The following is a 17,445-nucleotide window of genomic DNA, read 5'->3' as shown; positions in this document are numbered from 1 at the left end:
TCTTCCGAAGATTGTTTAGAAGTCATCTGAATAATTATTTTTTTAAAAAAGTGACCATCTGATGTGTGTGTTTATAATGCTTATTTTAAAACTACTCATTATGCATTGGTAGAGTATTTGAAGATCCAGAAGTTGTGAGAATTTGTCCTTTTCCTGGTGTTTATAACAGACTGGTGATGTTGAGAGAAGGAAAAGCTGCATTTTCTCCATCATCTTTTCCCACTTCCCAATGTATTTACTTTATAAGAGAGTCCTCCCCAAATATTCTCTTGTGGGAGCCTTTGTTTTAGGAAGCATGTCACTGATGTTTAGGTATCCCTTAAAATCTTACTGCACTCTTTCTGAAAATCTGTTACTAGGGAATAAAGACCTTCCACAAAGCAGGGTAGGCGAATTCTGATGATGGCACTCACCAGTAGTTTCTAAGGAAAACAACAATGCTATCTCATCATTAAAATAAATAAATAAATATATTTATTTATATTATTTATATATTTATATTATATATTATAGTATAAATATGTATTATATTTATTTATAATATATAATATATAAATACATATATATAATATAAATATATTACTAATTATTAAATTATATATTATATATAAATATATAACATATAAATATATATTATATATGAATATAATATAAATATATATTATATATATTTATATTTATTTATATATATTTATTTTAATGACAAGGTAGCATTGTTGATGTATATGTGTGTGTGTGTGTATATATATATATATATATATATATATATATATATATATAAAACTATATCTGTTTGGTAGGGGCACAATAATACTGTCACCCTATCAGGGGAGTAGATTGCTTTAGAGAATCTATAACATAAATCCAAAAGTTATCCCACAGCACAAAGGGACTTGACCAAAGATCATGTATGTATTTCATGAACTGTCTGCTATCAATATTATTTTGAAATAGAAAATTTTGTTTCTGCTCATTTAGATTTAGTATGTTTTTGGTATGAAGCATATGTAAAATATTGATGAATTGGCAGTCAGATATGGTTGGGTGGTGATGATGGTGCATTAAATCGAGCCCTCTGTTTTTTAGCCATGCTGGAGAAACCAGAAAGTAAGTGTGTATGTGGTAGGGGGGATGCTTCCCTTGAGCATCAGGAAGAGCTGCTGGTGTTGACGCCCACTTCCTTCCCACTTCCTCACATCTTTCTGTTCTATCCTCTTGACTCTGTTTGACCAAGTAACAGATTTTTCCACAACCCCAGGAAATAATTTCATATCACATCATGTAGATTTTGAGAGGTGATTTAATTATTAATAATTCAGTAAATATGTAAGGCAATGATGAAATTAACTACTTTTAAAGTGCTGCTTTTGAAGAGTAACTTTCGACAATAGATTGCTTCCTAAGGGGAAAGAACTTAATATATGAGTGTTTTTTAAAAGGAGGCTATTTATGTTATGATTTATGTTCATTTAGGCAAAACTTGTTTTTTTGATTTTCTTGTCATTACTCTGAATGTCATATCTTCTCTTCCACGTCTTTACAAAAAATTATTCAATATCGACATATGTTGTTTATTTTTGTAGTTAAAACAGAGCCAATGAGCAGCAGTGAAACAGCTTCAACGACAGCAGACGGGTCTTTAGACAATTTCTCAGGTTCAGGTAAGGAATAACTATTAGATTTTCACATCAATACAAAGTGTTATTTTTCCTAGTTTATTCATATAAATGTCTCTGTGTACGTATGTATGTATATGTGTATATGTGTGGGCATATATACATAGAAAATAGCTTTGCTCAGAGTCACATATTACCAATTCTGTTTTTATTCATTGTGAAGAAGTGCTTGCCGAAAATATTGGTATCCAGTAAAGGGGATAAAAAGGGTTTTATTCTCCTGCATTTTTCTTCTAATTATCTTTATCATGCTGAAGACTCCTTCTCCATTCTCTCTTAGGTGTATTATTTTTCCAGGCCTTCAAATTTGGTTAGGCAAAATTTGGTGCTCTACACTTCTAAGCAGACTCGCCAAGCCATCTTGCTCAGTAACTGTCATATCAACTATAGATCTAAATTAAATAGACTCTGTAAAGCAGCATTAAGTTCTTCAGTTAGTGTTAATCTCTTTCACATTAATAAAACCTGCCTCCAATAAACAAAATATTCAAGTTTCACGACTGTCATCATGAAATCACTGATAAGAAAGTGACTGTGATTATCAGGTGACTGTGAGAATGTGATTATATATTTGCCACGTCACCCAGCCCAATTTGGAGTATTTCCTTTAGAAATTATTTCTCTCAGAGGTCATTCTTAGAATTTTGACTGCTTATATATTTTTTGCTATAATTTTAGCACCTCTCAATTGGAAATGCTATAATTCTGTAAAGTTGTAATGTATTTACTCAGGCTCTCAGGATCGTTTATTTAATACATACCACCACAAAAAGGAATTATAAATACAAAATTAAAAGGCAAACATACAACTTTGATACTAATGATACCAGGTGAAAGCAATACAAAATAACAAAGGGTAAAATATCCGCTTTTTCTTTCCTAAAGGATTTATTAGAATTTGACTTTTGCCAGGTAATATAGTTGGTGCCATTGTGAATTCATAGGTGTCTTAAAATGGTCCTGATGCAGGGCTTAATGCGGTGAGACCAGATCACTACAGTAGAGTTTGATAATGCAGAGGGAAGCTCAGAGAGTCCAAAGAACACCCAGGAAGGGACCTAGTGGAAACCAGGTTGGGGTGGGGTGATCATGGAAGGTGTCTTGGAGTAGATACTCAATCTTAAAAAGTGAGTAGGAAAAAGCACTGGTAGGGAGATGCTGGACATATGGACACTCCGTGGGAGGAGATAGCGGCGCAGATGGCATGGAGCTTTGGGGAAATGTTAATGGTTCAGGGTTCCTGGTGTGTGTACAGTGTGAGAGTGAGGGCATGTTGCAGAGGGAGGCAGGGGCCAGAGTCTAAAGTGGCCTGTTTGAGCTGCATGGAATTTGTGTTTTCTCCTGAGTGTAATGGGAGGCATCAGAGGAAGGGGGTTGCATGATCATATTCATAAGACAGGATTATGGCCACAGTGGCAGGATGAATTGGGGGCAGGTGAGCTGAAGTGGAAAAATCAGGTAGAGATTTTTTTTTTTGTATTAATTTGAGCAAGAAACAATGAACACCTGAGATAAAGCACTGGCAATGGGTATGGGAAGGTGATGGATTTGGTGCATTTAACTTACGAAGTAGAATTTACAGTGGTCAGTGACCAATGGCTATAGGGGTAAATGAGGCAGAGAAAGAAGTTGAGAGCTAGGAAATGGAAGAGGAGCACAGTTAGTTGACAGAGAAAGACAGGAACCTCGGTTTTGTGCATGTTGACTATAAGGCAACATCCACCTGCAGATGCCAAGTATATGAGGATTTGGAGCTCAGGGAAGATTTGGTATGGGAAATTTAAAAGTGCACAGGGAGGTAAAGCTAGTAAGGTAAGCAAGGTTGAAGACAGAACTCACGGAAAGCTAATATATATGACATGGGCTGAGGATCAAATGAAAACAAGTAATTCGAGATAAAGCAACAGTCTTGGCAAGGCATAGTGGCTCACATGTGTTAATTCTGGCACTTTGGGATTCAGGGGCAGGAGAATCACTTGAGCCTAGGAGTTGGAGGCCAGCCTGGACAACATAAGGAGACCTATCTCTACAAAAAATAATTTTCAAAGAATTAGCTGGGCATGGTGGCATGCGCCTGTGGTCCCAGCTACTAAGGAGGCTGAGACTGGAAGATCACTTTAGCCCAGGAGTTCAAGGTTGCAGTCAACTATGATTGCACCACTACACTTCAACCTGGGCAGCAGAGTGAGACCCGTCTCAAAACAGAAACAAACAAAAAAATAAGAGTGTTGAACTGGAAGCAAAGGCAGGATAGAATTTTAAGGAAGCACTGTCAACATGATGGATTTGTACACAGCTCTTGAGAATTATTTGTTAAACTATGTCTTGAGAAAATGTTAACTACATTAAGAGAAAACATGTTATGAAAGAGTCATATTTTCAGTATACTCACAGTATTGCTTTTTTAAAAGGGCACCTGTATGTACATATAAGGGCCTGTGTATATGGGTCTAAAAATTAACGTGATTATCTCTGAGTGGTGGAATACAATTTGAATGTTATTCCTTCTACTTTTGTCTTATTTTCAAATTTTTTACATTGTGTATATATATATATATATATATACACACACACACACACATATGTATGTATACATATATATATATAAAACATTTATACTTTTAAAAAGTAACACTTTTAAAGTCCAAGTTAAAAATTATGTGCTACAAAGAGATAATTAATTTTTTTGAAAATATCTATGGAAAATAGTACTGCATCACTATCACTGTTTTTCCTGATTTTGATAACTGTGCTGTGGTAAAAGAATGTTTTGTTTTTAAGAAATATACATAGAAATATTTATGAGTAAAAAGACGTTATACACAAAACTCCAACAGAATGTAAGGTATATATGTGTTTTCATTCACACACACACACACACACACACACACACACACACACACAGAAAATCAGGGATAAAGCTAATAATAACATCTTGGGTAATTTGGATGAAGGATATCTGGGAAGTTTTTGTGCTGTTCTTGCAACTTTCCTGTAAGTTTCAAATTATGTCAAAATTTAAAATTAAAAAAATTACAAGCATCAGTGGGTTAGCTTGTAGCAATTTCAGTAGATGGGTGAACATTGCTTATCCTTGGCCCTGATGGACCACATGACCAACTTCTGTGTATGTAGTATAGCTCTTAGCAGATAGTATATGCTCATAGTTTATTTAACAAATAGATGACTTCATGAATAAGGTGGGGGAGTGAAAATGGAGAAGAGAAAAATGTCTTTCAAGTATATAGTGGTAAAAAGAAGGCAAGGAAAGGAAATTCATCAGAGAGAGGGATGGCACTTAGGAAGTCAAGGTGGTTTCATACTGCTGACACAAACTCAACAGGTAGAGGTTAGAGGTACGGGCAAGCAGGGGGATAATTGATAGAGAGAAGTCCCTGATGGGACAGCAATAGCACAAATCCAAAACAGAAGTGGAGCAGCCTAGAAAAGGAATAACTTTTTCACTGAAACACTGGGGAAGATGCAATACAAAGTGGTGCAGATGAATTTGAAGTGGGCGAGGTGGCAGTATGTTGACGGAGTTCCTATCCAATTCCTCTGTTCAGACCCTCCTACAGTTCCAATTCGTTTCTTTTCGTAAAAGCCAAATCCTTAAAAAGCCCACAAGCCCCATTATCTTCTGCCTCAGATCCTGTCTGACCTTGTTGCCTGCCTCCCTTGCTTACTGCTCTTCCTCCCGTGTGATAGACGTGCTCCCAGCATAGTGCCTTTTCACTGGCAGTCCCTTCCCTGTATACCTACCCAACTCTCCCTGACTTCAAGTCTGTGCTCAAATCTCACCTTCTCACTGAGGCGCACCCTGACCACCCGACTCAGTGCAGCTCTCCTGTTCTAATTCTGTTCTACCAGGCCAGATTCCTCCCCACTCTTTCCTGCTCAATAATTATAAGCCTTTTGAAAATGCTGTCATTTTCTTGTGCATTATGTTTAGTGTTGGACTCTCGCCCCACCAAAACATAAGCTTTTGATGGCAGGGATTCTGTGTTATTTGATTCATTTCTGTATCCTTTACCCCTTAAAACAGTACCTGGCACATATTAGGCACTCACATATTTGCCTAATATGTGCTACATATTTGAATTAAAGAAAACATAATGAATGAATGAATGAACGAATGATGGCTTCTGCTTTTTCCTCTGAAGTGACTCAGAATGAGAGAGCAGTGATAGGTATGTGAGCTTGAGGAGCTGGAGAAGATTGAAATTGATGTAGTGAATGCTGGGGAAGTCCGAGGCTGCCTAGAAACAGGGAAGAAGATGGACAGTAGAGCTGAAGGTCGAACAAGGCTGGAGATAATGAACATGGCCCTGTATGGTGGAGTGATTTTTCTCCTCAAGGGCTTAGTAGCCCATGTAAAAAGGCACTGGGTTTGATCCAGGGTCCAGGGTTTGCCAGGTAAAGCATGAGAAAATATGAACCTAAGAAAATTGAGAGTATCAGTAAAGGAATAATAATTTTTCATATATTCAAGACCAGTAGAAAGAATGAGAAGGTAGGGGCTAATACCTTGAGAAAAGAAGAGATGTAAGGGGTTCTTCATCTCTTGATGAGCTTGGAGAAATGAGAATAAAGGAATGAAGTTTCTGGACAGAGATGATGTTCCTTACTTAAAGTCAGTGAGGCCTCCCCGACATGCCTCTGTAGTTAGTTCCTCAGCCTTCATCACAACTTAGAGGATTGTCAGTGTCTGTCTTCCTGCTGAACTATAGCCCTGTGAGAACAGATTCTGTTTGTATTATTCAGTTATAGTCCTGGTGGCTTTCATGGTATAGAGCACATAGGAGATGTTCAGTAAATGTTTGCTAAGGAAATGAATGAATTGATCAATGTGATTATGGCTTGAGACTATGGAGTGGGCAAAAGGGGCCAGGAGGTGGTCTTGAGCTTGGTGACTGAAGTAGAAGGCCAGGGTTGAGGCCTGGAAAGACTGAGAAAAGTGGTGAATGTTGGGTGATATTGGAGCTTGTTGGGAGACGTCACCAAATCCTAAAGGTTTTGATAAATGTAGGCAGTATCCAGGATGTGGGTCATTCATGGAAATGTTGAAGAACTGTCATGAACCCCAGAGAAAGAAAGATTTTGTGGAAGTGGAAAACCAATGGTTTGGAAGAAGCAACAATGAAAATATGTTTTCAGGTCTTTGTGACATCTGGAATCTGAGCGAGCAAGCAGCCTCTACTTGGAAAAGATGCACAGGAGAATTAAGGGCTTTGGAGAAGGGCTTAGTTGAAGGTGGAGGGGTAGGTGGTAGAGAGGCTGAAGCTATAAAGGATCTTGTTTTCCATAGCTGGGCTCTCTGTGTTGAATATAGAGGAAAGAACTGGGAGAGCATAGGGGGTTGGGTGAAGGCATAGGAAGCACAGAGCACCCTGGAATCAATATTCTCTTGTTTTGATTTTCTTTGCCCTCTCTTTTATAAATGATTAAAGATACAAAAATCAACATACTGGAATGGCTATGAGCGGGACTTAGAATTTGGAAAAGGAAGAAGTCTCTAAGCCCTAACTCCAAGCTGTTCTTTACCTCTGTGTTCACCCCTTCTGCTTTCTTCTCCACAGTGACTTAAAAATTCACATGAGCTTACAGATTCCCATCCTAACTATTATTAGTGCCTTTAAAAAACAGACAGTGAGGATAATGAAGAAATGGAACCACTCTGATGTTGGTGATTTCTATCTCCACCTCTCTTTCAAGGAGCCCTAGCACCTGCAAACCTTAAGGACCTAATGAGCTCACTCTTCTAGGGAAGCCCTCAGGTATAAGGTGGGGGAGTGAAAGAAAGGGAAGGCAGTTTTCCAAGGCAGTGGCTGAATTGAAAATTGCGGTATTGCTTATCATGGTTTCATAATATTGTAAAGTGATGCCCATTTACTCTTTACCAATGAAAGGCAATATTTTAACGATTTAAATTTTAAGAACAATAGGGATTGCAAATAAAGTGTTTTTAATATCTTTGCTGCCTCTGCCATTTCTACAAAACCTAAATTTGTTATTAAATTGTTAAGTAAAATGCAAGTTGAAGTCCAGTGATATTTGAAAATTGAAAATAGAAGCAGAAATACTTCCACAGGAGAAAAAATATTGTGTGACAAATTTGGTTTATCTGTTTAATTGTTTATAAAAGGTATACCCTTCTAGGTCTAATTCATTCAGCAATTATTTATTGAGCACCTACTATATGCCAAGCAATGTTCTAGGCAGTGGGAATATAGCAGTGAAAAGGGGTCTGTGCTCTCATGGATCTTTCATTCTTTGGGAGAGACAGATAATACATGGGTAAGTGGTAAGTATTGGTGTATGTAAATAGGCAATGAAAAGTGCTAAGAAGGAAACAAAAGCTGATCAAAGAGTTTAGTAAAGGAATGGATGGGAGTCTCTTTTAGAAGAGAGGCTTCTGAGGAGAGGGCATCTGAGCAGAGATCTTGGTGAAAGGCAGGAATAAGTTTGGGTTCAGTGAAGTGTGATAGGATAATGGAGGGCTTGGAGTTGAGGATCAGGGGGTTTGTGGCATGACTTAATTTATGTTTTTAAGAGGTCACTGTTTGTTGCATGGAAGGTGCTTTATGGGGAGAAAGGTGAGGTGAGGGCACGGAAGCAGGGAGACCACCGTTTTCCTGGCTCGGAAGAAAGATGACTGTGTTAGCTCATGTCTTCCTAGAAGAGCCACCAAGACAGGATTAAATGTGCCAGGATTTACTTAAGGGAAAGAAGAGAGGAAAGGAAGGGAGGTTAAGTTACGTGGGAGTGCAGTCTAAGGACATTTTAGCAAGGCCATCAGAGGAGCCCCAGCTCTCCCAGGAACAGGCCTGCCTTAGTATCCCTGATGCTTTGTCACTGGTCTGGTGAAGCCCTTTAAAAGTATCCCTCCACCCCCACCCTGCATGGCATGGATGGATTGCAGAGCATAGCAGCTAGGCTCTTGTTCACCTTCACCCTCTGCAGTGAAAGAACCAGGAGGCCCATCTTCTGTTTGCCACAATGTTGGTGACTGGAACAGAGTGATAGATGAGACGTTTGAGGTTTGGGGTCTATTTTGAAGGGAAAGCAGACTGGACTTATGATAAAAGAGTAGGTGGGGTGTGAGGGAAAGAGAAGAGTCAAAACTTACTTCTAGGATTTTGACCTGATTGTCTGGCTGAATGGTGTTGACATGAAGGAGCCTGGGGGAGGAGTGAGCTGAGGATCTGCCAATTGAAAGAGTTCTTCCCAACGTTTTCTCAAGATTGTGATTATTATTCACTTTGGGTTCTCCTCACCCTTCCTACAAAAAGATTGGGGGAGCTTGTTTCTATGTTGGACATAAAGTGCAGTAATTGAAAACAAATGTGCTAAATAGATAAAGTGATATTGGTTGTCTGTATGTTCCCAGGGCTCTGTGGCATGCATAATTTTGAGTTTTCTAAGGATAAAATGACCGTTTAATTTGATGTAGGGTCATTCTCTTAGCTTTAGGAAATTTTGGTCCCATGAAATTAAAATGAATCTGAATTACTGGGTTACTGTTTAGAAAGTTTAAAGTGTTTCATGCCATTAAGGAAATGTTACTTGAAGTATAAGATGGTAGATTTTTGACTACAAGCCACACAGAGATTGTGCGAGCCATACGGGGGTTTGGATTTAAAGAAAGCCTGAAAGATACGGCTTATTATGTGGACTTTGACATATTCAGTAATTTTAAGCATGCCTAACTAGGTGATTAGTTATAAGACAGCATTGTGGGTTCTTCACATTTATTTCATAAGGGATACTACCTATGCCAATATATTTGATAGATTGTACCTTATTCCAAAGAACCAAATTTAGATGTATTATGTATGTGTATAAAAACATAAAATATTCTTCACGTTATTGTGGTTTTAAAAACTACTTTGCTTATGACCTAATTCGCACATAGTTTTTAGACAAATAATGTGTGTCGATTCCCTCTACCACATGCCAGGCCCTGTCAGGTGCTAAGGAAACAGGGTAGTAAGAAGTCCATGGCCCCAGAATCCCATACTTAGCAGAGGAAAGTAACCATCTATACACTTCATATCCTAATTGTAATGCGATGTGGGGAGGGGGTGCTACATTGCCAAGGATTGCAATGTTCCAAGAAAAGTACAGAGAAGGAAGACTTACCCTGAAGAGAAAATGATGTCTTAGTCTCCGTGGTGGAGTGTTCATCAGGCAGAGCAAAGAAGAGTCTAGTGTGAACAACAACCAAATCAGACATAAAATGGATGGGCAGTTCTGAAGTCTGGGAGGTTAGATAATCTACCCAGGAGGGAGTTGGAGCTTGAATCTCTTTGTATTCTCTGCCAAGAAATTTGCAATTTATCCCAGGGATAAAGTACACTGTCGAATGATTGTGGATATGAAGAAGTTTCCATTTAAGAAAGAACAGGGTGGTGGCAGTATTGAAAGTCAGAAGGCAAAGGCGGCCATCCCTGAGTGCGACCAAAGGAAAGTGGCTCTGTACCTGTTCCAGTAGTCCAGTGAGACGTCACTGTGAGGGCCTAGACCAGGACAGGGATCCTCAGAGCAGGGATGGAGTATGCAGGACAGACCAACAGGCAATTACTGGACTGGGGTAGGTGAGTCACTTGAGTCATGAAATAGAGGGAAAAACAAGATGGTTGTGAGGCTCTAATTTCCATGCAGGGGGTCAGAAGATAGTATGTTTTGGTGGGAAGGGTAAGGCAGACCTGGATTCAATTTGCTTAGATATGTTACTCTACTTCTGTCAGCCCCTAGTTTCTCATGTGTAAAATGGAGGCAGGAAATCCAACCTTGAAGTATTTTGTGGGACAGATGGTGATCCATTGAACAGAGTTGAAAACACAGAAGGAAAAGACAAGCGTGGAGTAAAAGATAGTGGGAATCTGGGAAAATTATCTCAGTCTTCACAACAATCTTATGAGGTGTAGATGGTAATATTGCCATCATTTTATAGGAGAACATATGGAGACATAGAGGGAATAACTTGACTAAGGCCACATAGAAGAATTGAGATTTGAATCTGTGCTGAAATTAAATTCTGATTCCAGAACCTAGGCGTAATTCCCATATTCTGCAGCCTCCTGAGTCTTTCATCATGTATATACACACATTTTGTGTATATCTTCTAAATTAGAGCTTTATGGGACTTCCTTTACTCTGTGTAGTAACCCATAACCCTGATATCTTCTGTTCTGTTGTCTGTTAAAAAGAAAGAAAAAATAAAAGAAAAAAAATTGCTTGGTACAACCTATTAAGTTGAATTTATGAACTTTTCATGAGCCATGACCCACAATTCAAAAAACATAGACACAGAGCTAGAAAAGAATAAATGGGGTTTCTATGGCTTCTGTCATCAGGTAGCATTGCATTTTTTTGCTGTTTGGTTTTTAGCCAATTGTTTTGAACTCTTATTGTCCCAGGAAGAGATTACTTCTCCAGTAACTCTGCTGGATAAGTCTATGTTACCCTTGGCCTGTTTTCAGTCTTAGAAGAGAGGCACAGAAGAGGTTTTAGTTGCAGATGACCTGGGCAAATGGTAGCACTCATAGTCCAAGTGTTCTCTCACCGATCCCCCTCTCCTATTAATTGCAGTCTTTAACTGACCATCCCACTTATTCATTTGTCACCCTTCCCACGTGTATCAGACGGAACTGGTCCTTGCACCTTCGCATCTGCAGCATCTAGCACAGCACCTGGAACAGAGTAGTGACTCAGTATGTGCTAAATGACGGGGTACCAGCTGGGCTGGCTCACCATCTCTTCACAACAGATGCTGTCTCTGCCAAGCGGCCAGCCAGATGTTTGAAGCTGGGAGCTTGCAAGAGTGGTATTAATCTAAACCTACTGTGCTTAGATGGGCCTTGTTTTTGACCTGTTTTACATAGAAAGGATTATTCATAGATCTGAAGATTCTAGTCCAGCCTACCACTGTCCTCCCAAACACAAGCTGGAAAATTAAATTTGAGAAACAAATGTACCAATGTGACAATGTGAAAACTATATGAAACTTTGAGTACTTGGAACCTTCTAAAAGGATTTTAGTGTAGAATACAATTAATAAATGATAGAGCCTCTGAAAGTAGTAATTATTGGTAGAAGAATAAGTTTATATCTTACAATAATTGCACCCAAAGAATATGCATCTTAGCCTGGTAGAGATTAGGAATTTGAAGGAAAAAGTATGTACATGTATACCCATAAATGTAAATATGAGTAGATATATGCGTATGTATATATACAAATATGTATGTAGATTGACTCTGTTTACAATGAAAGAAGCTGAAACTGCTGTTTTCAGGACTTTGTTAACTTAGGTTTTTGCATCTTTATTAATTCAGAATTAGAGTAAAAGAACATTTGTTAGGACTTTAATGCATTGTTGAATCAAGTTAACATGATTAAGAAGAGAAGTTCTGCTTGAATGCTTAAATACCTCCTTAAAAAATAAAGGCAGACCTTTTTTTAGTTGAACATTGAAGTTGATCACATATAAATAAAAGGCAAATGAACACCCAGATCAGCACAGGAAAAAACAGGCTTGGCTTGCAACTTGAGAAATTTAAGATAGTTATAGGAATGCATTTTTACTAAAAACCATTGCTAAATCAGTGCAGGCAAATGAGGATCTATCCTGTTTCTTCTCACCTGAGAGAAGATTAGACCACGTTTCTTGGTAATACAGCCTCGGGTTTGTGTGTTCTTGCTGAGCACAAACAATAGGCCTGCTGACCTTTCACATTCCCACCCAAGCCCGCAGTTCAGCTTCAGACCGCCCCTTTCAGCATGGCTTTCCAAACAGCAGCCAGGCCTTCTTGTACTCTTAAAGTATTGCCACTGTAAAAACTCATAGCATGCTGACAGGTATTTGAGAAGATTGTGATGAGTTTTCTAAGAGTTCATTTGAAACTAGAGCCCTTAATCAGTTTCTATTCTCTTCTCTTTATAGTTTAACTTTCTGTTAGGTGGAACCATATGAAATTGCTATTTCTGCAGTTCACAAAGGTCGGATATCTGAAATTTCCTATGGCCAACCTATAGTTGAAAACATATCAGTGTTTTCTATATATTTTGCATTTTGCTTGGATTATGGTGCATTATTTTGTTTTGTTTTTTACAGCAATTGGGAGCAGTAGTTTCAGCCCACGACCAACTCACCAGTTCTCTCCGCCACAGATTTACCCTTCCAAGTAAGATGTATTTTCTCTTAATCAATAAATAACTTCTCTGAGTAGACTTTTATTTATTTAAAGTCATGTCTGTGCCCACATGTTCCATCTTAATTTAAATGAAAGTGCGTTTCATAGAGATGTAAACATATTTACACAAATTTATTTTGAGCATCACGTAGTGGAGACACTGAAGTATTTCAGTTCTTTATCAATTCTATGTCAAAGTTTTACTTTAAGAGACAGTCTTTAACTGGAATTTGTGATGTGGTTGTTAATTGGTTACCTTGCATGTTTCCATCTAATGCATGGGCTTTCTATTTTCTGTCATTTTTGACAAATAGCAGACCATACCCACATATTCTCCCTACCCCTTCCTCACAAACTATGGCTGCATATGGGCAAACACAGTTTACCACAGGAATGCAACAAGCTACAGCCTATGCCACGTACCCACAGCCAGGACAGCCGTACGGCATTTCCTCATATGGTGAGTTACCTGCTATTGTACTGGTGGCATTGTCGTGTGGGCATGAGTGTATTAACATATTTGAGTGGTACTTAAAGACTGAATCCTCAGCCGCTTTAGAAAGTGTTGTCACCTTCTGTGTCTAAATTCTTCGTATGATTTTTTCTAATGAGTGTTATGAGAACTGGCAGCTCCTTATCTTGAGGTCAGAGGTAGCAAACAGATTGTGCAGTTCGTATGCCTTCTTGCTCTCATTTTTCTCCATTTATATCTCAACCCTGAATTTGCCATTTGAGCACTGGGCTCTGGAATCCAAAATATTTTTGTGAATATTTGTGATAAACTGTCTATGAATGAAGTCTTTTGGGGTAAAGTTTCATTTCCTATTTATCAGATGCCTAGCTTTGATTAGGGATGTACAAGTAGAATTCAACAAACTCTTGCTTTAAACTCAAGGGTGGTAATAGTCTCAAATTGCAGCGTTATCAACCATTAGGAAAAGTGATCTATATATCACAGCCTGGACTGCACTTTGAAGAGGCAAATCAGGAAACATTTAAAGCTCACATGGACATTTGTTCCTTCCCACCTGGAGATTATCTTTATCTTGGTGTAATTTAACTCACTTGTTACGGGGTCAATACCTGTAAATTAAAAATAAATCCAACAAAATCCCAAAGCTTAATTAAAAAAAAAACAAAAAACTCAGAATTGTAAAATACCTTTCCTTTCATTAAATTGTCATTGTAATTCTAAATAGATTGAACTGGATAGAAACACATGAATTATTGGCATTTTATTAAGAAAATAAAACTAATAATCAAGAATAGTACATAGATACTTGAAGGAAAGGGTTGACAAAGTTTTTTTGTGACCAATATACTAATTGTGCTCCTGTTTGATACTGTTTTGTAGTGTTCTTTTCTGTAGTATATAAAAAGAATTAATGCTCTTTTTTAAGTATTTCATTAATAATTAGAAGGTAAATTACTTATTTCTTTTAATTACATCTCAAACAGAATTCATATATGAATTTCTTATAAAATATATACAAATAACCTACATTAGGTATGACTTCAGCATTTATAGTTTTATTTTAAAACCATCTGAACTGAATGTTATCTAGATAGGTATTTTGAATGTAAACTTTAGAGACAGCCCTAAAATGGAATTTTTTGAATTATTTCTCATTTCTATAACCTTTATTCACCGTTTCTCAAAATAATATTAGATATGGATTAAGTTTAGCTGGAATTTACTTTCAAACTATTCTTGGACTAAAAGAAGAGAAAGCATCAGCTCCCATTCTATAACAGAAGTCAAGGCAGTCTTTGATTTATGTTCCCAAAATTTATTTGTGAGATGATTATTTGAAGTGTAAACATATTTTCCAGTCCACACAGTTCTAAAGTGCTGTCAGCCTACCAGTGCTGCCATGGGAAGGCGCCATTCCCGTCACAGCCCTGGTTGCCAGCCACACACCTTTGTTCTTCCTTCTCTCCCTATTCAGTCTTGGGTGACCTGCACATCTGCCTTTGCCAATTTCTGAGCTCTGGGTTAGGGGTTCCTCCACTTCTAAGTCATTAATGAATGTCCTTGTCTGATATAGCTGTTCAAAGAATGTGAGATGAGCAAAAAGATCTGGGAATAGAATCAGAACTAGCAGAGTGAGGACGGGGATTTTAATGGGATAAGTGGGGATCGGGGAGGCATGAGAGTGAGGCTCCGTGTGAAGGCGTTGATTCCAGAGTTTTTCATGGTTACAAATTCCCGGGGAATCATTTTCAGGTCTTAGCATTTTCCTAATCACCCTGTCTTCTCTTTTGGGACCTTGAGTACAAGGAGATGCCCTGAATACTTCTGATGCAAAAGTTCTATTTTGGGGGGCCAGTGAATTGAAAAATATGGCATCCTTCTCCCCTTTGCTCATTCATGAAGGAAGAGCACTTAGCTTGGGTTTTAGCTGCTGATAGTCAAGGCCCAGATAGTCTTAAAAAACTTTCTTCAGGGACTTGTGCTCGTAACTTTTTATTGAGACCCTGTAAGTAAAGACTGGTGTATCTTTTTATCATGAGAATGATAGATGAGTGGGGAAACACAAATGCATTCTGTTCTTTGCTGGATCCTCAAGGAGTCTGCTAGTGATAGGAGTTTGCCACCTTGTAGAAAGAAGTCATTGGAGATAGGAGTGGCTATGGGTGCTATCTACCTCTTTCTGCCTTTCATTATATATTCTTATCACAAAGATCCCCATCTGGAAACAATAGTTTAAAACAGAATAGAAATACATGAATTATTGGCATTTTATTGGTAATTGAAGGCTGGAAGCAGATCAGCGTAGCCTCAAATGGAGCAAGAGGGGGAAAATCCCTAGGGGTGACAACATGGAAAGAAAGGGATTTTCTAGAGGCATCAAGCCACCTGTCTAGGGCAGGTATATTTCCAGAGACCATTTCTATGTATGGGTTATTCACTGTTTAGGGATTACCTCTACAGGGAAAATCACATTTTTAAAATGTCAAGGTTGTGTTAAGACTTAAATGTTAAGGTCATTATGAAGTTATTTAGAGATACTGCAGGAATTAAAGTAAGCACTCTCAGCCAAGAGTCAGATTCTCTCACAGCCTTAAAACAATTATCTGACTTCACTCAGCTGATGAGATTCCCCTAAAATGGAAATAAACAGTAAGACTACTGAGTATTCTAGATCCTAACGATATCATTTATCTTAAGTACAAAGCAAAATTATTCAAAAATGTGAATTCCCTTGGCAGAAATTTTCCTCCCCTCTCTCTATGAGAATGAAGGAGAGTTGTTAACATGTATGACTGTCTTTAATTATGACTAATTAAAGACAGAGCTGAGCCCCATACCTCAGTGCTGCCAAACCCAAAATTATGATGTCAGCCTGGTGTTTGGGGAGATATTTGGGGGCCACAATAGACTACATTGAAAACAATTATGGTCAAATATTTCACACTAAAAGGGACAAAAGGGAACTGCTGGCCAACTCCACTTGTTTATAAATCACTGCTGTTTTATAGGATCCAGCTTATTAGTGTTCAGCTCCCTTTGTGCTTATTTTCCGATGGGACCTAGAAACTCAGGAGAAGCCTTTCCACCATGTTGCTTAGTTCTGGGCCCGGTATTGATTCTTCTTTGGACTTCAAAATGAGTTGGTACTGAAATCATCTTTGTGGTAGAAAGAGTAAAGGGGGGAAAAATACTGTGATGGTGTAGGCTTCAATTAATCTGTTTTGTTTTGCTTTTAGAAAAAAAGGATTTTGACCATAGTCAGTATAGCAGCTTTGAGATCATTAAGCTAAAATTTAATTAGGCTGTTTCTTGACTGTGAAGGAGATGATCTACAACTTTTACATTAATTAAAACAAAATGAAGTATGAAAATATATCACTGGAGTTATATTTTATAGAAGGGCTTTATGTTAAAGTGCAGTCAAACAAGAGAGAATCATGTGAACAGGCATTCAAACATTGTACTTTATAGTATTTCGCTGTGTGCATATGTACCCTTTATTTTTGAGATAAGACTGGGAAAGCATTTATAGTTAAATATTTGTCGAAGTGTATGTTTTTTGTATTTACCAGCTTTTGAAAATGGACAGATAGATAAGCTATCACTAACTGATTTAGGTGCATTGTGGGCAGGCATCAAGACCGAAGGTGGATTGTCACAGTCTCAGTCGCCTGGACAGACAGGGTTTCTCAGCTATGGCACAAGCTTCAGTACCCCTCAACCTGGACAGGCACCCTACAGCTACCAGATGCAAGGTCTGTATACACACATTTCTATTTTCCTTAGCCCTGTAGGTTGATAATTAATTTCTAAAGTAGAATCTGATGTTCCATGTAAATGGTAGATGATGATGGCAAGTGGATTGGGCTTAGAGGCAGGACACTTGCTTCTAGTTTGGCTTCTCACTTACCTATTTTCTAGGCCTAAATTTCCATATTTATAACATCAGGGGCTTAGACTGAATGATCTGTAAGATTCTTTCCAAAAAGCACTAAGATTTTTTGTGAAGTTGACATTTTTGTCTTTGTGTCTTCTGTCAGTTAAAAAAGAAATGAAATAGTCAAAAGTCAGCCATGTAGGAGGTTATGATATGGTA

At 38.1% G+C, this 17,445-nt stretch overlaps 1 protein-coding gene across 10 annotated transcripts in view; it reads left to right on the top strand.

Annotated features, from left to right (window-relative positions):
- The window catches only part of EYA1 (EYA transcriptional coactivator and phosphatase 1), a 339,983-nt gene that overhangs the window by 208,992 nt on the left and 113,546 nt on the right, over nt 1-17,445 (top strand). For 4 of the 10 annotated variants that reach the window (XM_032296318.1, XM_032296325.1, XM_032296322.1 and 1 more), the window contains 4 exons: nt 1,584-1,661; nt 12,796-12,865; nt 13,189-13,334; nt 16,967-17,104. In XM_032296318.1, the coding sequence (XP_032152209.1) occupies nt 1,584-1,661; nt 12,796-12,865; nt 13,189-13,334; nt 16,967-17,104 (432 nt within the window). The remainder of the gene's footprint in view (nt 1-1,583; nt 1,662-12,795; nt 12,866-13,188; nt 13,335-16,966; nt 17,105-17,445) is intronic. The other 6 variants (XM_032296321.1, XM_032296324.1, XM_032296319.1 and 3 more) reach the window with 4 other exon arrangements.

Source organism: Sapajus apella, unplaced genomic scaffold (assembly GCF_009761245.1).
Source record: "Sapajus apella isolate SASKATOON/1434 unplaced genomic scaffold, GSC_monkey_1.0 scaffold35, whole genome shotgun sequence".
In the NCBI taxonomy this organism is placed as follows: Eukaryota; Metazoa; Chordata; class Mammalia; order Primates; family Cebidae; genus Sapajus; species Sapajus apella.
Note: the sequence above shows the minus strand (reverse complement) of the source record. Positions and strands in the feature narration are given on the sequence as shown.